This window comes from Aptenodytes patagonicus, chromosome 6 (assembly GCF_965638725.1).
Source record: "Aptenodytes patagonicus chromosome 6, bAptPat1.pri.cur, whole genome shotgun sequence".
NCBI lineage: Eukaryota > Metazoa > Chordata > Aves > Sphenisciformes > Spheniscidae > Aptenodytes > Aptenodytes patagonicus.
The window spans coordinates 45,858,061-45,882,004 of record NC_134954.1 but is presented as its reverse complement, the minus strand read 5'-3'; the positions used below and the strand labels follow the sequence as shown (position 1 = coordinate 45,882,004).

Below are 23,944 nucleotides of genomic sequence, written 5' to 3'. Positions count from 1 at the left end.
AGTCGAGGATCAATACTGTAGGAACTCCAGGGGATGAACTTTCTCATTATTATGTCCTTCAATCATTGCCACCTTTCTATTAAACTTTTTTTTTTATTAAACCAAAGAGGCTACAACTTTTTTTCCCAGGTGACGTGGAGGTACTTGGAACTTAAGAACAATAGTAAGAAAATAATCTCATTACAGCTTGTTGTTTGATTTCAGAAAGCAAGATGGATATAAAAACTTGACCATGATACTGATTATTTATACACACACATATATATGTGTGCATATACATATATGTATATGAAGGGAAAGAAAAAGCCACAACCTATGTCATTGCTGCATTAGACGATCTCTTAAACTGCACTTTATTGCATACTAGACTTCAGTCTTCATTGTGGCTTCTTTCTGAAAAACAGTCTGAAAGGAGAACAGGAGAGAATTGTCACCAAAAGACCATGTGGCAATTAAGCAAACTCAGCTTGAAGGACTCTTTTTTTTATTTTTTTAATAAGGAAATAAGTAATTAAAAAGGCCAGATAGTTAGAGCTATTGAAACTCTAAAAGTAGTTTGAGGTTTTTGCTTTTCCAAAGACGTGCAAGCAATTTTGACAGAACAAGATGATAGCTAAGCCTGGGCAATCTAGCCAGCTGAAGTATTTACAAAACAGAAATAGAGTTAGTTTTTAAAGTGGATTTTACCACTAGATGGCTCTGTTATTATAGGAACACCTTAAGTCCACTTGAAAGCTGCAAGCAAAGGATGGGAAGAAAGTATGGAGAGACCCTAGTAATAAAGATTGATCCTGCCCTTAGACCTGTACATCAGCTTCCTGCACCCACTAGTTTATCTGAGGTTTCATTAGGACCTTGGACTTAGTTTAGGGTATAGAACATTAAAAACAATCTATATTCAAATTTGAAAGTGCATATTACTTAGTACGTGGATCATTATAGGAGTGTGAAATAGTAGAAAACTTTTAAGGAAGGGACTGATTCAACATCTTTGGGCTGATTTGAGATTACGTGGGACGAATGAGTAAAAGACCAAGACACATCTTTGGACTTGGGTATCTTTCACTGTCTGAGCAGTTGGTGATGTAGATGAAAGCAGAGGATGACGTTGTTGTAGGTGAAGGATTGAAGTCTGTTCTTTACAGGGTGAAGTAGAAATAGCACTATAACGCCTTTCATTGTGGAAAGAGGGCGATTAATGCATCTTCGTCCCATGACTACAGATCACAGTGCAGGTTTTAGCACTTCCTGTTAAGCTACAAGTGCTGAACCTTAACCGTGATGAAAGGCTAGTGTGATGTTGAGTGATTTACTATCCCAGATGGGCCCTAATGAGAACCCGTTAGTGACTGTGTGACTCTGTGGTGGAAAGAACTCCAGCAGTGTCTCACTGAAACAGCAGTGCTCATTGCTCAGAACTGATTCCTCAGTATCTTTATTGTATACCTTGGTGGTCCAGTTATTGTGTTGTACTAAAAAATGGAACCTCTAACTCCTGAAAGTTTGGATTCTAAAGTGTAAGTAGTAATCACTAATACTTATTCTGACACACTTAACGGTAACGGAATAAAATAGTCAGATTGGATTGGCATGTTTGCTGCTCAGAACTCAGCTCCAGGTCTTAATTACACACATAAAACTGGGGGTTTTTTTGTTTGTTTTTTTGGTTTTTGTCTTTTTTTATTTTTATAGGTTTATTTGGAAAGGCTTTTAACCTATGCAGAGATTGACATATGCCCTAGTAACTGGAAGAGGATAGTCCTAGGAGCCATTCTGCTAGCTTCTAAAGTCTGGGATGATCAGGCTGTGTGGAATGTCGATTATTGCCAAATATTGAAGGACATTACTGTTGAGGACATGTAAGTTGCAAGGTTTGGCTAATCTGCAGTGGTGTTTGTTTTGGGTTTTGGGGTTTTTGGTTTTTGGGGTTTTTTTGGGGTTGTTTTTTTTTTAATGGCAATTTTTGTGATCATACTGAAAAAATGTGTCTCTGGTGCTATGATATATGTACATGATGTATCTCTGGTGTCCGGCCCCATTCCCTTTTTTTAACCTAGGAAACTTTGGATAACCCTACTTCGAGACAAATATGTATTAATATTTGGGTGTATATGACTTGGGTGAGTAACTTCAAAGTTAGTTTTCTTTACCTTCTTTCCCCCAGTGATAAACCATGGGACTGGCTGCTTGTTTCCACTAAATTTTTGCATTGGTGTAACTCTAAAGTGCCGAATTTATGGTCTTATCAAAAGCCTTTTTAGGAAGAAAAAAAAAAGTGAACTAAATTTGTTCCCTGCCTTTTCTGTTTTAGAATTTGAAAAATTGCAAGGTAAGCCATAACTTGTGACTTATGTGTCTGCTTTTGTATCCAGCTAAGGCCTAAATATCACAAGGTCTGAATTCCTAGCCGCTGCTGCTGGCAGACACATGTCATTTGTGTTGGTATCTGTGGTTTGCATGTGTTACATGCAGCTACTGCTACAGCTCATCCTCTTTGGGCGAGTTCTTAGACTTGCCTACAGTGCTGAGAACAAAATCCTCAATCTTACTACTGCTTGTTTATGTAAGGCTGTTTCTTCTATATGTTCTTGTCTCAGATGTAGATTTCAGTTTTTCAGAAATTTTGAATCTGCTGTCTTTTCTTGGTGCACTCAGCTTTAAGCCCTACAATTTCTGCAGTTTCAGAGGATGTTCATCCTTGTGGCTCCAGGCTCATACTGTGGGCTGGAAGTGTGTTTATGTGGAGTGGATTTGGCCCATTAGATTTTTCTGTTAAATTCCTTCTTGCAAAGTTCTATCTCTGAGAGCTTTGAGATGTCAACATATTGTTTTAATTCTATTTGCCAGCTTGTTCCCCTATTTCCCTTATCACAGTGGTAGAAATGTTAGAAGGCTAGCTTAATATCAGACTTTCTGGCCTTAATAAACTTCATGACATGTTTTATGTGTGTTCGAGTTTTATTGCACTGCTGTAATTGAGCATGTGTCCAGGCCTATGTGGTAACAGTTAGTTCTAGAAGAGGAGCAGACTGAGGTGGTAGAGATTTGCATACAGCACTGGGAGGCTACCTACGTGAGAGAGTCTGTTCTTGCCCCAAGCTCTCTTCCCTGGATTCAGCCTAAAGCTAATGTTTAAAATACAGTAAGTAATTATTTATCTGGGATTCTTTAGGAGGAGGAATATCCAGTTTTCTTCCTTTTAGGTGGGGGGCGGTATTTCTAAAAATGGGGGAGTTATCTGCAGCAAAACAGTTTTTGTTATTCAAGTTAGTTCACATTGCAAACAGCAACAGCAAACATAGTTCCTTGTTTTATACATACCCCTTGCCTGGGAGTTCTTTGTCTCCAAATGCAGGGCTGTGCCAGTCATGCTTTCATGAAAGCATAATTAGTGATTTTATACGATGTACATCTTTGCTCAACCTGGCTCAGAGTGCTCATCTATCTGAGGAACATACTTGAAGCGTTGCTGCAAATAACTCTGAGATCGCTGAAGTGGGGTCGGTGATGCTAGGAGTGCTGGAGTACACATCTTGCTCTTTTTGATGTCTCTTCTTCTAGCCCTATTTGGGACAAATCAAACTGATAGCACTGAAAATATCTGTAACAAGCAGGATGTTTATTCTCTATTGCCGATGCTGGGTCTCCTGAAATTGTCAGTACTTACATTTTCAAAGCAGTGATGGTGGTAAGGAAAATAGACTGAATTTAGGCTTATTTTTTCCTCCAAGTTGAAGGTGGGATTTTTGTAATCCCATCTCATTTGAAATGACTTAGACCTTTGATTTTGCGTAGGGGCAGAAACTGTACAACCCCATTCTGACAGTGGCCCAGGGGTGTCCATCCCAGGCCCCGCACTGCTGCAACTTGGCAGACTTCACTGCTCCTGGGTTGGAAAACATCACCATAATTGGGACCTTGGAAAACTGCTTAAAATACTCAGCAAAACTGAGTTTTAAGTTTATAAGTTTACTTTGAATTAATAGTTGGTACTATAGTTAATTGTCAGCTTTAGTTGTTTCAATATTTTTTAAACTATCAAAAGTCACTTGATGGTGAGTATTAGGTATTCTGAATGCAAGCATTACTGAGAGAAAACAACTGGCGAAGGATTTCAGGCATGGTTGCATTGTAACGTTGGAGATGGCTGATGATGCTGCCAAAAACCCCACCCAAAACCCCAACAGCTCCCCAGCTAAAGATTGCTTGGCAGGACTCTACCAGGTATCGCTCCCTGGGTGGGCCGTTCCTGTGCAGTAAAGGCCTGTCTACAAGGACTGGTGGCGAGTTTTGTTTGTGAGCTTTCTGTGAATTTTCCTCTTGGCTCTACATACCTAGAATGATCTCACTAACCTGATGGATACTCTTGTTGAGCCACTGCAAGCCAAGCATGGGAGTTACACCACTCTGGAACTGGCAAAAGGGTTTATATCTGGTTTAGTTCACCCAATTTGCAAATCTGTGTGTGTGTGTGCGCGCGCGTGTGTGTGTACAAGCCAGGCACCTCTTCTGAAGGCAGTGTAGGTGCACCTCGTCCCCACCAAACACGCTCTCCTTACTGCTTAAAGACACTTGTTAGGCAGCCCCACCTCACAACTCTGTTAGCAGTGCGAGCTGTGTGGCTCTCTCAGAAACTGCGAGTGGGTTAAAGTTTGTTAAGGGATACGTGATCCAGGCCTCGCGACCGGCAGATGAGTTCATTTGCCTTAGCCTCTTCCTACTCAACATAGGTAGAGTGTTCATCTTATTTTTGTCTATCACAAGCCCTTTCTTATTTGACCAAAGCAAAGGTGGGTCTTCTACTGAACGGGGTTTTTCTTTTGTTTTTTTGGGGTGTGTGTTTTTTGTTTGGTTTTACTTATTTCTAATGGGGAAAAAATCAAAGGAAATTAAATTGGTATTTGGAAGTCATTCTTTGTCAAAACTTGCTTGCTTTGATGAGAATGAATCCATAATCACTGAAAAATTAACTGTGCAGCTGCTAATCTTGCTATGATTGCTTGTAAGAGGACACATGCTGTTCGTTCTTTTGGCTACATATATTTGTAAATAAGGCACAGAAAACACATGGGCATTATCCTTTCCCAGGTTTTAAACCACTGTTAATAGACTTGTTAATCCAATGAAGAATTGTATTTTTACACAATTAAAATGTATTAGCATAGTGAGTACAAAAGGGGCAGTGAAGAGCATTTATTCACAGGGTAAATCAAGCTCTGATCAGCTGATCATCAAAACATTATCTGATTTACATTTCTATAGGCTTATGACCATATGAACAGGAAATTAATTTTGGCACTAGGTTCAATGATACTCAAGTCCACTATGCTAGAAACAAGCACAAAGCTGCTATTCATATTGAGACCTGCCATCCAATACAGGACACAACCTGGATGATTCCTTGATTTATTCCCCCCCTCTGATAGGTAAAACATTCATTTTAAAAGCTCCCAAAAAGCAAGAACAGCCTTGGCACTGAATTTGTGCAACTTATCTTCTGGTGCATTCCCAGTTGGCCCATACAGCTGCTAAATTCTGTTGAGACAGGTCTGCTACCAGTAGGAACAATCGTTGAGTTGTTAGTGTTGAACTGAATTGCTTGGTTTGGGTACCACCAGTTTCTTTTAGGTTAATTTGTAAAACATTGTTTTTCCTCTGTAGAACGTCTCTGATTTAGCTGACCACGGTACAGTAGCTGAAGCAGCCTTTTTCATGTCATGGCTCTCTCCCCACTTTCCTCCAAATATTTTGCCCAGTGAAAATAGATGAGTGAGTAAAAACTGGACAGTGCCCTTTGACATAGTACTTTGTTATCCTGCCTAATGCTATTGAGGAGAAAATTCCTTCTCCCACCTAATGCTGCTTATTTATTTATTTATTGGAGATGAATCCATGTTGCTTCAAGAGCCTTTTTTCTGTGAGATAATAGCAGCAGCTCTTCATAGATCCATTTGTTGCCGTGGTGATCTGCCTACTCCTTTTGTTAGTCCGCCTCTACTTCAATAAACACCCTTCCTGTTATCAGCCTGGTGAAAATGTCTGCAAGTTCTTCAGAGCTAATAAACAGCATACATCATTCCTTTCATCTGATCACTATAGTGTGGGGCCGTACGAGAGTGAGAATGGCGCATGAATTGTACAGCTGCACTAATGGAACTCGGAAGAATGAACCTCCCCGGTCAGCCGAGCGAGTGCACGACAGGGCACTACCTTTCCCTCTGAGCCGGAGGTGCCAGGACTCAAAAGCTGCACCTTGTTTTGAGCACTAGTGAATGACCTGTCTCTCGAAACTAATAATGCAGAGCTCTCGATGACTATTTCAAAGTTGCTGGTTTTAAAAACAAGCTTGAGGTCTCTTTAGTGTTTTCAGCCAGCTAAAACAATCTTTTTTTCCTTTGTCTTCTGTCCCTTACGCCTCCTAGGAACGAGATGGAAAGACACTTCTTGGAGCTACTGCAGTTTAATATCAATGTTCCTGCCAGTGTTTACGCCAAATACTACTTCGATCTTCGCTCCCTAGCAGATGACAATAACCTGAGCTTTCTGCTGGAGCCTCTCAGTAAAGAGAGAGCACAGAAACTGGAGGTAATGGTCTGAGACTGGCTGAGCAGGGGACTCTGTCTGTATGTGTAGTAAGAGCATCTGTTGCTAATCATGTTAAGTGGCAGTTAGAAAACTAAAAAGCTTTTAGATTAGTGTATTACAGGCTAATTTAACCCCTTTATAACTACAGTTAGCACTTCTAAAACCATGTCTAGGCTAAGCAAGTATTCTGAGGAAAGAAAGGGACAGAGATTACAGAAGTCCAGCAGATCGCAAAATAAAATGGATGTTATTTTGGGAACCGTAGCTCAGCTAGGCTACTTAAGATTGAAAGGATTAGTGTCATATGTAATGGATTGTCTGTCCTTCCCTGGTCACAGTCTGTATTCCAAGCACCTAGAGACAGTCACACTCAGACCTTTCTAAATACTGCCAGCTGAAGGTTTCCCACTGCATCCCACTGCACAGCTGCTTTTAGATTTAGAGGGAGCACTCTTAACTGCTCTCATGGTTTAATAAACCATTTGTCTGGAGACAGCTGCAGAAATAATATGTTTCTTTTCACAACTTTTAGAGCCTCACCTTTCCAAGGAAATGTTGCTTTCAGATAAACTTTTGGAATAGCTGCTTCTTAGGAGTCCTTCAGAATGTCCAGCAGAGTTTAAATACAGATTACTGGCCCTTTCTCCTCGATGGGAAAGGCTGCCCTTCTGTGAGTCCCCGCAGCCTTCTTTGATATGAAGGCTCATTTTAAAAAAGCTTGCAACTTTTGCAGAGTCAGTCTTTCTTCCTAGTTGTTGGAGATATGTAAGACATTTTGCAAATATCTAAATTACCTGGGTTCCCAGGCAAAATTTCTCGTTGGATCAATGCAACCTTTCATCTGTCCAGGTTTAATTGATGACTCTGCATGTTGTTTTGTTGACCTTTCAACAAAGGCATTACCGCAGGCCCCGTGTACACTGATACCATAGCTCTTTTCAAAGAGGGGTGTGCTACGGTATTCTTGGCTTATATTGTTCTATTGTCCACCCCCAATAATTCTGCCAAGTGCCAGTTTTTTTTTATTTTGTCCCAGAAGTGGCTGAACTTTGGGAATAAGTGTGATCCCTCCTGGTCCTTTGGAATGATAGGTATGATATGCCTACGAATTCCTCTATTTAAAGTTAAGCAATGCAACTCTTCTGCTTTGTCTCACCCTTGTTACTTGCACTTTAAGCTACCACTGTCACTAATTGTAAACGTGGTTGTAGGGCAGTTCATATTCCACAGGAAACTGTTTACTGAACTGCTCGGTGCCCAGGCATAAGTGGATGATTTACAGATTGTGAGCCTGTTTTGTTTCTTCTTTGCTAGCATTTGGGGGCTTGGTATTCAAAACCAGAGTAGTTTTCAGTACAGTATGTGCTTTGCCATAACGCACTTACTAATGCACGTATATAGGACATTTTGGGTTTTAATTCTAAAACATGATAAATATTTAAACCATTTGCTCAAATTTTTAATTCTACCTTTCGGTTAGAAACATGTGAGCAGTTGATAGGAGCCTCTATGAAGCAGTGAATTAGTATTCCAGGGATTGAAAACTGATTTACACCATATGGGCGACTGGGGCTAAATATGTCAACACAGGTTCCTTTATGATTGATGTGCTAGCATTAAAACAGGATGGAGAGTCTGTCTGGTCTTGCACCGGGAGCTCACGCAGCCAGTGTCTCAAAGAATGCCACTCTTGAGCCAAATGCATGCCTCCAGAAGGTCGGCAGAAATAAATGTAAATAATTATTTTAAAATACACTTAGAAGTTTATTCATGCTCAGAGTGTTTTTCACCTTTTGAACTCCAGAACACTGGGCTGTGCTGAATGGGTGCTGCCTTAAAGGGAAGGTGTAGGCTTGTAGCTGATCGCAGGACTCTGAAAGTTCATCTGGTGATAGGTGGTAAATTATTAATGGAAGTAAATGTTCAGGACTGAAATTCAGTGCAGCCTTTTATTACAGGTATCCTTATTTATTTGAATTGATAATGCCTGAAGGCTCCAATCAGAAATAGGCCTTGCAGGGAAGGACACACAGTGTTTTCTGGACAGTCTTGTGTTACTAGGATTTAAATAATTAGGCTTGTTCCTAGAATAGCTGCACCAGAATAAAGGCTGCTTGACTAGCTAGATAAGCAGAGCAGAGGCGAGCCAATAAATGGGTGAAAAAGCAGTTAAATACTAAATTGTCCACATGTGCTGATATTTAATAGCTGTATTAAAGTGCCATGGCTATTGCCATGCTATCGAGCAGTGGGCTGCCCTCCCTTCTCGCACCTCTTCAGGAACCTGATCGTGTGAGTGATCCCGGGAAGCGCATGTCGGGGGTGAGAGTGTAGAGAAGGTAAAGGCAAAACGGGTGTCCTAGTAGAACTTCAGTTCCTAGGCTCACTTGCACTGAGTGGCCAAGGGAAACCCGAGGGAGTGCAGAAACCTTTTCAGTTTGAACCTTTTCTCTCACAGAAATGGCTGTGTGTGTTTTTGTACTGTTAAAATAAAATTTTTGTGCTGCCGTGTGCACCAGATTTAGCTACTAGGGGCAATTTTGAACATAACTTCCACAAACTCGTAAGTCTGAAATGGATCCAAGTTTCCCATTAGATAGTGAGACTGCTAAAAGAATGAAGATACTTGGATATGGAAACCACTCACCTTCCTTATGTCTTACTTTCTGATGGATAGGGTTCTTCTTAGCATGGGGACAGACCCCTTTAATATTTTTCCCTCCAAAGTAGTTCTTCCTTACTCTCATTCTAGGTAAAAAAGCTAGTAGCGTCACTGCTACAGAGTGCCTGCTCTGTTGGTATTACACTTGTAAAAGCTTCCTTGAAATGTTCAAACTTTTCTAATGTGTACTTTTCATTTTGTATCTGAACATGGTATCTAGGCTATCTCCCGGCTGTGTGAAGACAAATACAAAGACTTGTCAAAAGCTGCTATGAGACGATCTTTCAGTGCTGATAACTTAGTTGGTATCCGCCGTTCTAATGCCATCCTCTCCTGAGGAGAGAGAAGGGTGCAGCACCATGAACCAGCATCCATATGAATCGGAGGAATACCACCACTCCATGCACACAAGCCAGCGGTGATGGTGTCTTCCAGCAAGAGGAGGAGAGGAGGGTAAACTAGCCAAGGGAGCCCAGAGCTTGGGGAGCATACTTGGTGCAAAAGACAAGACCTTTGTCAAATCAACTCTCTCCTCCTTCTCATGTATCCAGAGGTGCAAAAACAACCTTCTCTCCTTCTCTCCCCCACAGATGTTTGCTTACTATGTAGGCCTATAGCTGTGAACTCTTGAGGTTTTTAATAATAAGTAGTTTTAAATTTTAGAATTTAAACACTAACCACATGACTATAGTTACAATGTTCTTCCCTCCTCTCCCCTGTCATCCAGAGTCTCGCTGCATTTGTATTTCAGGTCGATGCAGTGTTAACAAAAACAAAACAAAACATGGGACTCTTAAAGTATAAAGCCACTCTGGAGCTGAAAACAGTAGCATAGACACGTGTTGACGGCTTTTCCCTGGTTTGGCTACTAAAAGCTGCTATTATTGGTGATCTGTTCATAACCAAGAAGCTGCCCAGCAGGAAGGAATTCCAACTCTGCACCCACAACTTCACTCCAGTAGAGATTGTCAAAAGACTTTGAATGTTTTGACTGGGGGCAGAGATACGGTTTTATGTATTGTTAAAATGTATAGGGTCCATGCTGCATTTCTTGTGAATTATGGTGCTTCTCTCATTTTCTAATACTTATATTGCTCTGGAAGAGACGCAATCTGTATATTTTTCTGAGGCATTGAATGAGAAAGTTGGTCTGGAAACATCATCACCATCCCAAACAGTGTAGCAATCCAGTGGTGAATGGCGTGTGTGCAGCACTGCTTCTCCGAGTTCTACTGCAGATCTCTTGTGCTATATACAGTGGAGTTCCTAAAGCTGATATTGTGCATCCATCTGGCTCTCCTTGGGTTTTTGTTTCCTGGGAGGGATTTACATTCATAATGAGACAGTAATGAGTTGGAGAATCCTGGACTACCTAACAAGGTAGATTGAAAAATAGTATGTTCAATTGAGAATTATCAAAAAGCTTTCTATACACACACACACACCCCTTCCCCCCCCCCCCCCCCCCCCAAAGTTAATTTTATCTTGTGCAACTGCTCTAGAGGCTTGGGTTTTGCTCTTTCTGAGATTTTGGATTGGAGCTTACTTTCAGGCTCTGAAACTGAACTCTAAACAGGATAAGTATTATTAGACTCTTCCTGTTACAAGTCTTTGTAGTATCTTCCCTTCTTGGATCCAAATAGATTCTAGGCGGTTTGTCCTAGGAGCAGATCTCCCTCCGAATGGCACGGGTTTTGTGCACTTCCTCTTCGAGCCAAGGCCCAGAAACTTACACTGAATAGCAAGTCCATATGCCTTTGAGAGTGGGGCTGTCTGAGTGTAGTCATCAGTTTGGCTGCACTCAACTGTTAAAATGATGCATATAGTCTTTTGCAGTATGCAAATACGCCAGCCCCTGGCTCCCAAATCCATGGAACTTGGCACTTCAGGTATTGATCACAATTCAATTTTGAAAATAACGCTACATCTTCAGGTGGTTTTCCTTTCTCATGTTTGTATTAAAAGAAAAGCTAATAAACTCTATTTTAATTAAAGTTAAAGGTGAATTGTGTGTTCTGTACAGCTGTCTGATTTCATTCCCCCTCACAAGTATTTGGTGCTGTGCAGCTTCTCTCAAGTATGAAAAAAGAAAGAAAAAAAACCCCAGTGGAGTGCATTAAGGCCCCTCCATTCCCTGTACCAGCCCCTCGCCTTCCTTCTATCACAGTGACTTGTGAACGTCTGGGGAGTCGGCAACAGCGGTCTGGCAACCGTGAGCCGCTCAGTCGGCAGCGCGGGGCAGGGCCCTGCCAGCCTGCTTCAGCTGAATGCGTGGCAGAGTCTTGCGTAGCTGCCTGGCTATTCCCACATGTCGTTTGGATTTAGAATTTGTCTTGGGCTGCTCAAATAACTACTCACTGACAGTTTCTTTGCACTTAAATGGCCTTTAAGTAGGGCCAGTCTCTCCGGAGGTGATTTGATGTTTTTTAAGTCCTCCCTTGAGGAGTGCTAAATTGGAAGCTACAAGTGACCAACTCTTGGATTGACTTGTGACCTAATTGCTAATGAGCTTTTCTTTCCTTAGTGCTGCCAGGTGCCTTCAACGTTGCGGGATCAGTCTGGACGCACTTTGCTGCGGGCTGGCACACGGCTTCTGCAAATGCAGCTGTTCAGCTGTGAGGTGCTAGCAGAAACTTGGGGCAGTCATTTCCCTTTTTTGCCAAATGAGATGGAGGTGAATGACAACTCAAGCTGACAGCTGCTTCTGCAATATATCCTGCAGGAGACTGCTGCTCCGAACTTAATTTTGCCTCGAACCTTAACTGGCTTTAGTTTTACTGTAGCACAGCCCGGAGCACACTGTCAATGGGATTTTGATCTGTTCAGCAGACACTAAACAGGGCTCAACTACACCTCAACTTCTTAAAAGAGGAAAAATAGCAATTCCATTTAATGTTCTGGTCCCCCTAAAAGAGTTAGATTCTGGAAAACACAGCTAGTGGATTTCTTGGGTAAACAACAAAAAGTAAACCATACAGCTCCCATTTGAAGGGATGAGCAGTGATAGTGTTTCAGAAGGAACTACATTTAGGTGGTTCTGCTGGAAGATGAACTGGGGGAGGGGGCATACCCTGTAACTCACTATTCTTTATATGTTGGCAGCACTTTTCTCAAAAAAGCAAAAGAAAAATTACAATCGTAGTTAGAATACTGGAATTACAGGGATTGTTGCCTACCTCTACTCCCAGGGAAGAACAACCAGCTACAGGATTATTGTTTCTCTTAACCCAACAGCTGAATAATATTTAATCTTTGTTGAGGTGACCTCTGCCTGCATTCAGTTCCAGGGCAGCACTCCCCATCGGGCAGTAAATGGTGTTTGCAGAGACAATAGCTGTGTTATGGCCCAGCAAGAATAATGTGAGCACCAACAAGAATAACACGAGCATCATGTGTTAGTGGTCAGCAGGGGCAGGAAGTCACGGCTGTGTTTGTGGGCTACGTGATGCGCTTGGGCTTCAGCAGCCTTTTCCCTTTGTGTATGAGGACTGTGTGTTTTGTTTCTAAGGGAATTTTATGAGAACTACTTCAGTGTGGGTTTGGCAGTTAGGAGGACAGGCACTTCAGGGATGGAATAAATGTCAAGACCATTGCTTCTGGATAAGAGTATAGGCGTCAAGCATAACCTGAGCAAGCAGAAGAGGACAGAAGAGCAATTGAGGCAAGAGCTTGCACAGGGGGTTGGCAGGCGTGCGTGGGGCAGGGTGAGCTGGTGTGTTCAGAGCTCAGCACTGGGCGGGCTGCTGCCCCTGTCCTGCGCTGGTGTTTCCCACAGCACAATAGTGCAGTAGCATTACGTAGGACTGACTTTCCCTAACGTTATCTGGGAAAACTACACTTGCACCAGTAAGTTGTTTGACAATATACAGTGAATTACAGGGTGCTGCCAAAGTGACTGTAGTGCACTTACTAACACCACCACCCCCAACTGACTAGCTAGGGAAAGAGCATTTAACTGGCTGAACATGGGCTTGTTTGTCATAGGATTAGAAAAGTCTCAGGCTGCTTTTGTGGACAAGGCGGTTTTTAGGTGAACCAACCACTTTGGCTTGTGCTCTGTGATATTAAAACCTCTTTGAGAAGCCACATGGTCCCTGTACTGTCAGACACTGTCATTCCCCATGCCACCCAGCCTGAAATTGTGCTGCATTTGCACTGTTCAACCCCAAGGAAGCCAGTGACTGCCTCGAGGATGGCCTAAGTTGACGAAATAGGACACGGAGAGCACGGGAGCGACACAGCAGCACAAGCATTAGGCTGGGCTGGATGTGGCCACGCATCTGCTCACAGGAACAGAGTCCTGCAGGTGATTTGCAAATGGCCGCCTGCAGTAAAGGCCAGTCCCTTCCTCCAAAACAGTGGCTCGAGGTAGGCGGTGGATGGCCGCTCTGCCAAACTCCTACTTACTGAGGAGCTGAGGACATGGCGGCTTCCTGGGAGGCGAGGATGACAACAAGGCTGCCAGCGAGGTGCTGGAGTTACTTCCGGAGGCAGGCAGCAAGCGCGCGCAGCTCCTCAGTGAGAACCTCATGCTGAGCTGGTGCATGTCCCCACCACACCTCAAAACATTTGCCCTGCACAAGATAGGATCAGACCCTCACAGCGTGTTTTGCCTGTACTTGAGCATGGGGGGGGGGGAACGGGGCAGATCACCCAGCATTGAGGAATCAGGTGAGTCAGTCTGTGTGGCTGTCAGGTTTATCAAAGGGTGCTGGAATGCTGCTTCCAGGTAAGAGATCCTATCTAGTGGGACCTGGTGTGTGCCTACACACCTAACTAGATAGCAGAGTCCTGCACTATTAGTCACCACGGAGCCAGCCTTAACCCCTTGCTGTCCTTCCTAAAGTGCTCCTCCCAACACGAGAGCACACAGCAGATGGCAACATGGACACTCAAATCGGCGTGCAGCATCCTGCTTGGCCTGAAAAGTATCAAAGGGCACCTCTTCAGGGCCTGATTTCAGCACAGGGCGAGGGACTGATACTGTGCAAACTGCAGAACACCAATAAAAGTTGATAGTTAACCCTCTTCTACCAGCAAGGTGTGACCTTGGCCTGCCAAGGAAGCACGCTGTCAGCGAGGTCACGGGCACCAGCCAGCAGCACAGCCAGCCGGCACGGCAGCCCCTGAGGATTAAACCCAGTTCAGTGCAGAGCCGGGCTGCTGCACCCAGGCTGGGACGCACAGCGCCGTGGTGGGCCATGGCACGCCAGCGGTGAGGGCGCAAGTGCATGACTTGCGCGACCCCCCCCCCCCATGCCGAGGGCAGCACTGTGTGGGGTTCGTGCACATGGAACATGCTATTCCTGCACCACGCCAAGTCTAGTTGCCTCACCGGTCCCCCACGATCCCTAGTGATAAGAGCCCTGCACAGCCCTCCAGCACATGCCTCCCCACCCCCCCCAGTTAAGTTTTTTTATGGTAATTAATATTCCAGCAGAAGCAGAAGCAAAGAAAACAACACACACTTTTTTTTTTTTGTCCTCATAAATAACTAATCTCGATACTTCTCTTTGAATAAAATTTCTTCAGCTTTTCACAAAATATAGTACAGTTATTTAAACAACATTGAACAGCATCAGTAACGGAAGAGGCAAAAACCAACATGTAAATTGGCTACAGCATACAGGGCACACGGCAAAGGCTCCTTTCCCCCTCCTGCCACTTGTTGCTGAGAAGCCAGGCTCAAACACAAGTTGATTGTATTAACCTACCGTTAGATCAAAGCTGAAAATGCTCTTGTGTTTTTCAATAGGCAACGATTTGTAGCTAATCTGGGATTTCTTTTTTTTTTTTAAACAAAAAAAAAAGCTTTACACAGTCAGTTGCACTTTGAAAAAAACAAAAAACAAAACACCACCTTTGACATGGTTTTGTTCGTTGTATTGCATGATGTGTGTTTAGCTGTATCTAGAAAAGGCACTATAGAAAGAGAGGAGTCCAGCGAGGCGTGGATTGGAGCAGGTTGGACTCATTTAATGCCCTGGATTACAACACAAGACTACCCACAGCGTCTCTGCGCCTGACCTGCCCCGCTGCCAAGAACACACCTGTCCCAAACCCGTATCAAAGGTCACTACGGCTTCTGTATGTACAAACCAGGCTATAATACAACTATTTACAGTTTGTAACACAACATGGTGCAATTCTGACCACGATGAAGTACTGCAACACGCTGGAGGGAGCGAGCCCTCTGTCGCAAGCGTGCTGATATGTGTGGCTGAGCAGTCTCTGCCGAGCCCTCAGTCCCTGCACCGCTGGCTGCTCTGGCCAGAATGCCCCAGAGACACTTATGCAGTACCTTGGCAGTACCTTTATCAGTACATGTGCCACTCAAGCATCCCCTCACTTCCCAGACTTTGGTTTTAAAATGAGGTGGAAACCTTCTTGACTGAAGTGGTCCAAGGGTGTTGAGAACAACCTCGGATCCTTGCAGTCCCGCGGGAGCAAAGCCAGCAGTTGTTCTCCAGTGCTCGAGCAGCCAGGTCACGGTGCCATGCTTGAAGGGGAGCAAAAAGGACTCGAGTGATGGCTGGGCGGTTACATACGTGATCACCACTTAGGCCAGGGGGGAAAAAAAAAAAAAAATCGGGTGCTTTCACAAGCGGGCTGAAGCCAGAGGCAGCCACCTCCACCTCTCACCGGCTGTGCCCCATCCCATGCCGCAGCCAGAGCCCCTCATCCTCGTCGCGTTCAGTGAAGTTGACAACAGGCCCCCCCCCCGCAATCATTCTACTTATCGAAACCCAGCTGTCACCACCACTTAATGCCAGGCACCGGTTCTGTCAGTGATCTGCTGCTGTCTGACCTGGGGAAGTGAAAAAGGCTTGGGAAGCTGGAGGAAAGGGAGTACAAGCATTCTGCCGAGTTTCCTAAATTAACTGCTCACTCTCGAACCCAGCACTGTCTCCGACAAAGGTGCAGCTTTGAAAAAAGCAGCAAGTGTTGAAGCTGGCTGGTTGGAAAGCCCAGCTGCTCCCCAGGAGAGACAGACTGCCGCCTGGCTCGGACACCCCCCACCCCCCCATGCACACACTACCCGCTGCAGAAGCGCAACCACTCTTTTAGAGGGTTGGTTGTGCCATGCTCAGCTGCTGCGCCGCATGCCACAGCTGGCAGGCTGGTGGGCAGGGTGCCGGGGCTGCCTACCTCACCCCAGGTAACCTGCATGGCACGAGGGAGACGTAAGAAACTCACCCTGCTGCAGAGGCAAGCGGCACGGAGCAGCATTGACCCCTTCCCAGAGCACATGGCAGCTCAGGAGGAGGCTGCTCTCGGTGCCAGAGCCAGGGGTGACCCAGGCTCCTTGCGAACCCTGTGCTGGGACAGCAGCCTCGTCACCCACACAGCCCCTCGTCTCACCGGGGCGAGTTGCTCCACAGGCAGTGGAGCTGGCTGCCCATCGCAGAGCGGTGGGTCAAACCCAGGAGTCGGTGCCCCAGAGCTGAGCCCCACCGGCACCAGCCCCTGCCCGGTCCCAAGCCCCCTGTCCGGGGAGAGCCAGCACACGCTTGCCTGGGGGAGAAGGGACCTCTGGGGTCGCCTGGTCCCCACCTGTGCTGCAGACAGTTGGGATCCTGTCCCTGTCCGCCTCGAGGGCCAGGTGGCAGTTCCTCTCTGCAGCCCCTTCCTCCTGCACTGCCACCACCCGCGAAGCCCCCGGCCCACGCAGCTCCCTCCCTCCCGCTCAGCATGCTGCCTGAGCGGGGCCCGCGGCAGCGTCACGCCAGGGGCCCCCAGCCCTCTCCTCCACAACACGTAGCTGTGCCCGGGGGCTCCGGGGGCCCCGCGGGCACCGTCCCGCTTTGCCCAGGGGGCCTGGGTGCAGCACGGCAGGGAGGCAGCCCCCACTGCCAGCTCTCCCCGGCCCCCTCGCACCCCCTCCCCCCCGGGCTCTGGTGAGTGGCTCGGTGCCAATGCCAGTGCCAGCGCATCATCCGGGTTTGGGGGCCACCACCCGCTCTGCCTGCTGCAGCTCTCCCCTTCACCCCGGCACCAGCAAGACCTGCCCAGAGGCTCGTTGTGGGACACAAATCAGTGCTCGAGGGCTACCTGCCACCTGACCGGCCCACAGACAGCAGCACCCCAGGACCCCAAACAGGGCATGGGACCCCAAATGGGGCATACACGGCGGTGCCAGACTCCAGGCCCTCCTGTCCCTCTGCCCCCACATTGCTGGCAGCACCTCTTCCTGCCCTGCCTGGGGCCGCGGCTGCTCCGTGCCCCGTGGGCGCACACGCTTGGTCCTGGGCAGCACCATCACGGTGGGGCTGAGGATGTCGGGGGTGGTCCAGCTGCCACCCCCTCTTCTGTGGCCCAGGTTTGCAACCCTTTCCTCCCTGTGGCTGGGGTCACCGAGGCTGCCTCCAGTCACACGTGGGACAGCGGGACCTGCTTGTGGTAAGAGGCCATGCTGGGCAGCACTGTCCTGCCCACCAGTGCCGGGCTGGCCTCGCTGTACACGGAGGCACCTGCGGGCTTCCTGGCCTGGCAGCAGCGGGCTGTGAAGCGCCTCCAGGACTCCAGAGTCTTGCCGGACCAGATCCAGACGCCAGAGGTGATGCCCACCACAAGGCACATGAAGTACTTGAGCATGAAGATGGCGTAGTCAGGCTTGGGGCGGTGGGCGTCCCCCGGGCAGGAGCAGTTCTGCGCCCGCTCCCACGCCTCCCGGTTGTGCTGCTCGTAGATGTAGCAGGCGATGACGATGGTGGCAGGCACAGTGTAGAGCACAGTGAAGATGCCAATGCGGATCATCAGCTTCTCCAGCTTGTCAGTCTTGGTGCCGCCCTGCTTGATCACACTGCGGATGCGAAAGAGCGAGACGAAGCCGGCCAGCAGGAAGAGGCTGCCGGTGAAAAGATAAACCACCAGCGGTGCCAGCACGAAGCCCCGCAGATTCTCCAGGCTCTGGTTGCCCACGTAGCAAACCCCAGCCACTGGGTCGCCGTCCACGGAGCTGAGTGCCAGTACAGCGATGGATTTAGCGCTGGGGATGAGCCAGGCGGCCAGGTGGAAGTATTGCGCGTAGCTAGCGATGGCCTCGTTGCCCCACTTCATGCCAGCTGCGAGGAACCAGGTGAGGGACAGGATGACCCACCAGATGGAGCTGGCCATGCCGAAGAAGTAGAGGAGAAGAAAAACCACGGTGCAGAGGGCAGGGCCCGTGGTCTCATAGTGGATGTGGTGGTGCTCCGGGTTGCAAGCCACGTTGGCATGCCCTGCCACCAGCCGCACGATGTAGCCCACAGAGACAAAGAGGTAGCAAGCAGAGAGGAAGATGATGGGGCGCTCGGGGTACTTGAAGCGCTCCATGTCGATGAGGAAGGTGGCCACGGTGGTGGAGGTGGAAAGGAAGCAGAGGATGGACCAGAGGCCGATCCAGAAAGTGGCGAAGGTCTTCTCATCCTGGGTAAAGTAGGGCTGGTAGCAGGGGATGGCGCAGTTGGGTACCTGCCCAGTCCTGATGCGGTTGTACAGCGGATGGGACTCCTTGGAGATGGGGATCAGAGGCGCTTTGCACTTGCAAGTCCGGCCGCAGTCCAGCCCCGAGGGGCGCTGCCCACCGAGCGGCGTCAGGTTTTTGGCCGCGTCCTTGGCTGGGCGCGTGGGCTTCCCGAAGAAAGGCGGCAGGGTGGTGGCTTCCGTGCGGTTGTATCCCATGCAGAGCACCTCAGTGTCCCCCAGCACCGGCAGGCTCTCGCAGCTCATCCTCTCGGGCCAGGCGAAGCCGTACTGCTGCATGATGGGCGAGCAGCCGGCCTTGGCCCGCTCGCAGACGGAGCGGCAGGGGGGCAGTGGCTTGGTGTAGTCGGGCAGGCAGATGGGGGTGTACATGCTGCAGAGGAAGAAGCGCAGGTCCGGGGAGCACTGGATCTCCACCAGCGGCCAGAACTGGTGCACCTCCAGCCCGGCCTCGTCCTGCGTGTCGTGGTTGAACTGGTTGGGCATGTAGGTGAGGTTGTAGCCGATGCCCTTGCACATCGGCACCGTGATCTCCTGGCACACCAGCGCCTTGGAGGCGGCGCGCCCCGCCGCCGGCAGCCCCAGCAGCAGCGGCAGCCCCAGCAGCAGCGGCACCGGCAGCCCCCGGCCGCCCATCGCCGCCGCGCGTCCTACCGCCGCCGCATGCCCCGGGCACCCGCCGCCGCCGCCGCGCCGGGAGCGGGGCCCCGCCGGGACCGCCAGTGCCGCCGCCGCCGCCGCCACCTGCGCTCTGGGGCGGGCGGGCGCCCCCGCGCCGCGCCGCGCCCGCGCCCCGCCCCGCGGCACGCCCCCCGCCCCTAGCCCCGCCCCGGGAACGCCCGTGGCCCAGCCCACGGCCCAGCCCCCCGCCGCTGGCCCCGCCCCCGCCGGGGCTCCCAAGGGCCGCCCCCGCCCAGGGCACCGACTCCCGCGACGGCGAAGTGCGCCGCCCCCGGCACCCCGCCGCGTCGGGCCCCGGCTGTCGGACGCGTCCTGGCGGACCCTCGCCCGCCGGCGCTCGGAGACCCGCGGCGGCCCCGGCCCGGCCAGCGGCGGCGGCCCGGGGGGAAGCGGCGAAGTGGGAAGGGGACGGTGCTGCCTAACCGCTGACCGCTCCGCATCCGCCGCCGGCTCCTGCAGGGATCCTAACTCCTTCCCCTCTTGCCCACCGGGCCCCTCCCGAGACCCGGGCCCCCCCGCCCGCCCCAGCGCCGCGCCGGTCCGGCTTCCCCTCGTCGGCGTGGAGAGCAAAGCGGGACGGGGACAGCGGCTGGAGGAGGAGGCAGGCGGCGTCTGCGGTGCTGCTGCCGCTTCGCCCCCTCCTCTTTGGGCCATTCAGCCCCTCTCCGCGGGAAGGGGCCGGGGCCTCACCCCGCCGTAACGGGGCGGGGGGGAAAGACGTGCAGGGGTCCTGCCCCGCGTTTGCCTTGCTCCGGCAATCGTACATCGGCCCGGGTACAAGGCTCACGGCAGCACCTCGCGCTGCCTCCTCCTGCTGCCCGCTCCCCGGCAGGGCAGCGCTCCCGCCTCCCGGAAAGCTGAGCCTCCGCGGGGAAGGGAAGCCGGCCCTGCCTGCGCCCGCCCAGCTGGCAGGGTGCAGGCAGCTGCGCTACCACATTCCCGGCCCGGGCTCCCGGCCGGCTCGCCGCTCCGCCTCGGAGCCGCAGGAGATGTTTCACGAACCGCTTTCCTCCCAAGCAGGCGGCAGGCGTTGGAGCGCGGCGCGAACGAACGAAGCCGGCGCCTTCGAGAGACTCTGCCCGGGGCAGAGGTCCCTTCCCAGCGCCCTGGGAAACGCGGGCTCCTGCCGGAGCTACCGCGGTGATCACGCTCAGCTGCCTGACGTAAGGAATTTGAATCCGTGCACTAGCAAACACCTAAATTACCAGCCCGGTTTTCAGCGGCTTCCACTGCTCCTGAAGCCCACGGCACGTCCAGGGCACGCAGGGGAACAGACCTGCTTCAGAAGCCAGATTTGGGGATCACAGGCTGCACCTGCTACGGCAGCGCCCTTATTCTGGCCAAGGAGAAAGGCTGCTCCCAAGCCCTTGCACAGGAGCTCCTCACTCCTCCTCAGTGAACGTGGGTGGAAAGGCAATTTGGACCAAAGTACTCATACCAAGCCCTAGATCTGCTAGTCAAGACATACCCACAGCACGTCACAGACAGAGAGAACAGCTCACATTCAGGCCTGGTGCTGGGGAATGCCAGCACCCAAAATCTCATGCACCCAAAATACCCCCAACTGCATCCAGAGCCCAGAAAGCAAAGACTCAAAGCATGACTTAGGTCCTGCCTTCCTCCCAGAGGTAAAATTTGGCTTGCCTATTGCTCTGTGGCCGGTGGCTCTTGTGCCTAGGGGTGGAGTGCTGACTGCTGCTACCACACACCAAAGTCAGGGATTTTAAGGCCAGACACCTCATTACCACCTCTGAAATCCTCTGTGTCTACAAGTCCACCCAGCCTAGGCGTGCATATCATTTGGCACTGTCAACCTTGATGCTTAACAACTTTTTAAAAAAAAAAGGCAAAAAAAGGCTCAAGTACCCATACCTCTTTGCTTTCCGCTGTAAGTTTTGCCTGTAATAAAGCTACACGGAAGAGAATTACAAGTCACATGTTCCTCTGGAACACGGTGGCATATCCCTGTAGCAGGAGTCATAACTTTTAATTCTCCCCAACAATGAGTTTCTGTGAACTAGCAGCCCAGCAGAAAGCAATCACAGAGAGTTTCATTATGGCTTTCAGTTGATTATCCAAATTATAGCTGAGAGCAGAGGGCAGCCTTTTTATTATCATCATTGCTGTACAATTAGAAAATGCTGATGAAGCTCCACAAGACCAGAAATTCTCTTTTTTGCTGGTATTTTTCATTTTTATAAGCGTTCCCTTGGGCAATATCTTGGTTTGATTCGACACACCATGGGGAACAGGCACATAGGTGGGAAGGGAGAAGATAAGAAGGGGAAAACGGGGCAGCTCTTCATTTCAGTCAATCTATCAACTCTTGTAGCCTGGTTCAGGTTTCACCACTCCTCCAGATGTATCTAATTCTTAGAGCCTGGCTGTAAATAATACTGCATTTGCTACTCTGGGGACACATAAAATCCAATTAAGAGCCAGGTAGACATCTGTTGGCTTGCTCTGTGCTTCTGTTTCCTTTTTGTTTTTTATGAATACGTAGCAGAGCAACCAGATCAGGATTAAATATGGTGTAAGTGCAAGTACAGTTGATAGGCTTGTTATTCATCTCTACAGTACAGTATGAAAGTACAGTGCTTTATGTGCATCTAGCACTATTAGCGACAGAAGCTGTGCAGGCACAAAACCTACCGTGCCAAACCCTGGAGACAAAAGTGTTTCCTGCCCCTAAGAACTTGCTGTTAAAAAACTCTGCAAATTATTAGGAAATCGCTTTACCTTTAATCTGTGTGCAGAGGTGTTCATGAAGCTCCACCATGCTAGACAGGTCTGCCTGGGAGTCCAGCTAGTCCCTGCTTGTGGCTCCAGCCCAGATACGGGCATGGACTGACAATATATGTGTCCTCACGGACATATATATCCACCTGTTGAAGCATTTTCAGCTGGGATGCAGCAGTTTCTGGTAGAAGCGGAAAGGAAAAAGGTGGTAAATATTTCTGTATTTGGTTCTTTCACTGCTGTATTGTCAGCCTACACTGTTTACCTGGACAAACTGCCTTTGTGAAGGATACTGTGACTTTTAAAAGACTTTAGAAAAGGACTAAGTGAGCTTCCTTTGTAAAGACTAGCTATTGCCCTTGCCCTTGTTAGAGAACTCAGCAGACTTTTGCAAAGAGCTTTTCAGCCCAGGCTCTGGGCGGGGACAAAGCCGAGGAGCACTGATCTCGCTCTTGGCTTTGCCTGTACCAAAGCAGGGCAGGAACCTCCTGCCCCTCTTGTTGTAGGACCAGCACGCCATCCCTGGCCCTCGACCCTTCTTGCTTGGAGCAGCAAATCCCATTTTTGTCTGCACTGCTGACAAGTCTCCGGCTCCCAGGAAGGGAGCAGTGGGGGCCCAGCGCAGGTGACTATGGGCTCCTGGTGCCGGTGGGCAGCCTGCCAGTCACCCCAGCTGGAGGCTGCGCTAGCTCAGGTGCTGCTCGAATTAGCAGTGACCCCTGATAACGAACTGCTTGAGCGAGGGGGTGCTGGGACCACAGGGTGGTTTGCAGCAGCACGACACTGGCAAGGCTGTGCCTTACTGCCTGCCGCAGGTGCAGGGACGGACAGCCGTCACGTTTGGCATCATGATGCAGCCCCCAGCCAGCTCCAGCACAGCAGACCCACCATGTACTGGTACAAAAGGAGATCGATGTTTCCCCTACGCACAGGACATGGTTGCACGCTGCACCAAGACAGGCGTGCTTCTGCTTCCACCCATGGCAAGCGTTTGCGTTCCCACCTGGGAGTCGCAAGGCTGCGGGCTGCCAGCACTGCAAACCCCAGCACCAAGACTAACCTCGCGTAACTGGACCTGGAGGGGGGCTCCTAAGTAAGACACCAAGGTCCTTGCTGCTCCGCAGGCAGGAGGGACCTGGCAAGTAGGGAGGCAGGGCAGCTCTTAGTCCTTTGCGAGCAGGCAGAGTAGAATGAGGATCACTGCCGGCATTTGCAGAGGGATCCTGGCATCCGAATCCTACTGAAGTGCAACAGCAGCAGGTGTAAACATTTTCTCATGTGCCCGAATGATTTAAAAGCTGTGGGCTGGTGACAGGAATTCAGATTTAAATCACTTGAATGCTTTTCACCATGGATGCCTTGTTGAAATTCCCTTGAAAATCCTAACCTACATCAATACTGTTTGTTTTTATACATACCTGTACAATTACACACCTTAACATATTGCAGGAAAACAAAACCATGCCAAACTGTAGTCATATTCTGAAAGCTACAGGGAACTAGGCAACTTCTGAGTGAATTAATGCAAAACTTGATTTCTAACAGTGACACAGACTTTAGCAACACCTGACACAAGTACTGCAGTTTGTAAAATGCTACCTGAAGTTCAGGTAAGTAAGACTAAAGTAAAATCAAGAAGAGTGGCTGCATTTGAAACTCATCTTGCTGGACTCATCAATTATTACTTAACAATATTTGTACATATAAGTGCACATAAAAGATACATAATTAGTTTCCTTTGGTCTCCCCAGGGACTGGGACCCCTTTCTGCAAGGCACGGTTGGTACACCAAAGGGGTGTTCCTGTCCCGAG

The 23,944-nt window shown here is 49.1% G+C and overlaps 2 protein-coding genes across 2 annotated transcripts in view; one reads left to right on the top strand and one right to left on the bottom strand.

Moving 5' to 3' along the window:
- CCNYL1 (cyclin Y like 1) overlaps positions 1–10,702 on the top strand; it is a 34,122-nt gene extending 23,420 nt beyond the window's left edge. The window contains exons 8-10 of the mRNA XM_076342393.1: positions 1,693–1,859; positions 6,423–6,585; positions 9,468–10,702. Coding sequence (XP_076198508.1) covers positions 1,693–1,859; positions 6,423–6,585; positions 9,468–9,584 — 447 coding nt within the window. The 3' untranslated portion in view covers positions 9,585–10,702. The remainder of the gene's footprint in view (positions 1–1,692; positions 1,860–6,422; positions 6,586–9,467) is intronic.
- Positions 10,703–17,122: 6,420 nt separating this feature from the next.
- FZD5 (frizzled class receptor 5) lies at positions 17,123–19,348 on the bottom strand. Its single transcript, XM_076342392.1, has one exon. It carries the CDS (start codon positions 19,346–19,348, stop codon positions 17,618–17,620), a length of 1,731 nt encoding a protein of 576 aa, XP_076198507.1. The 3' UTR covers positions 17,123–17,617.
- Positions 19,349–23,944: the final 4,596 nt, after the last annotated feature.

Excerpts from the sequence above, each read along its gene's own strand:
- FZD5 (XM_076342392.1), bottom strand. The coding sequence starts at position 19,348 with ATGGGCGGCCGGGGGCTGCCGGTGCCGCTGCTGCTGGGGCTGCCGCTG.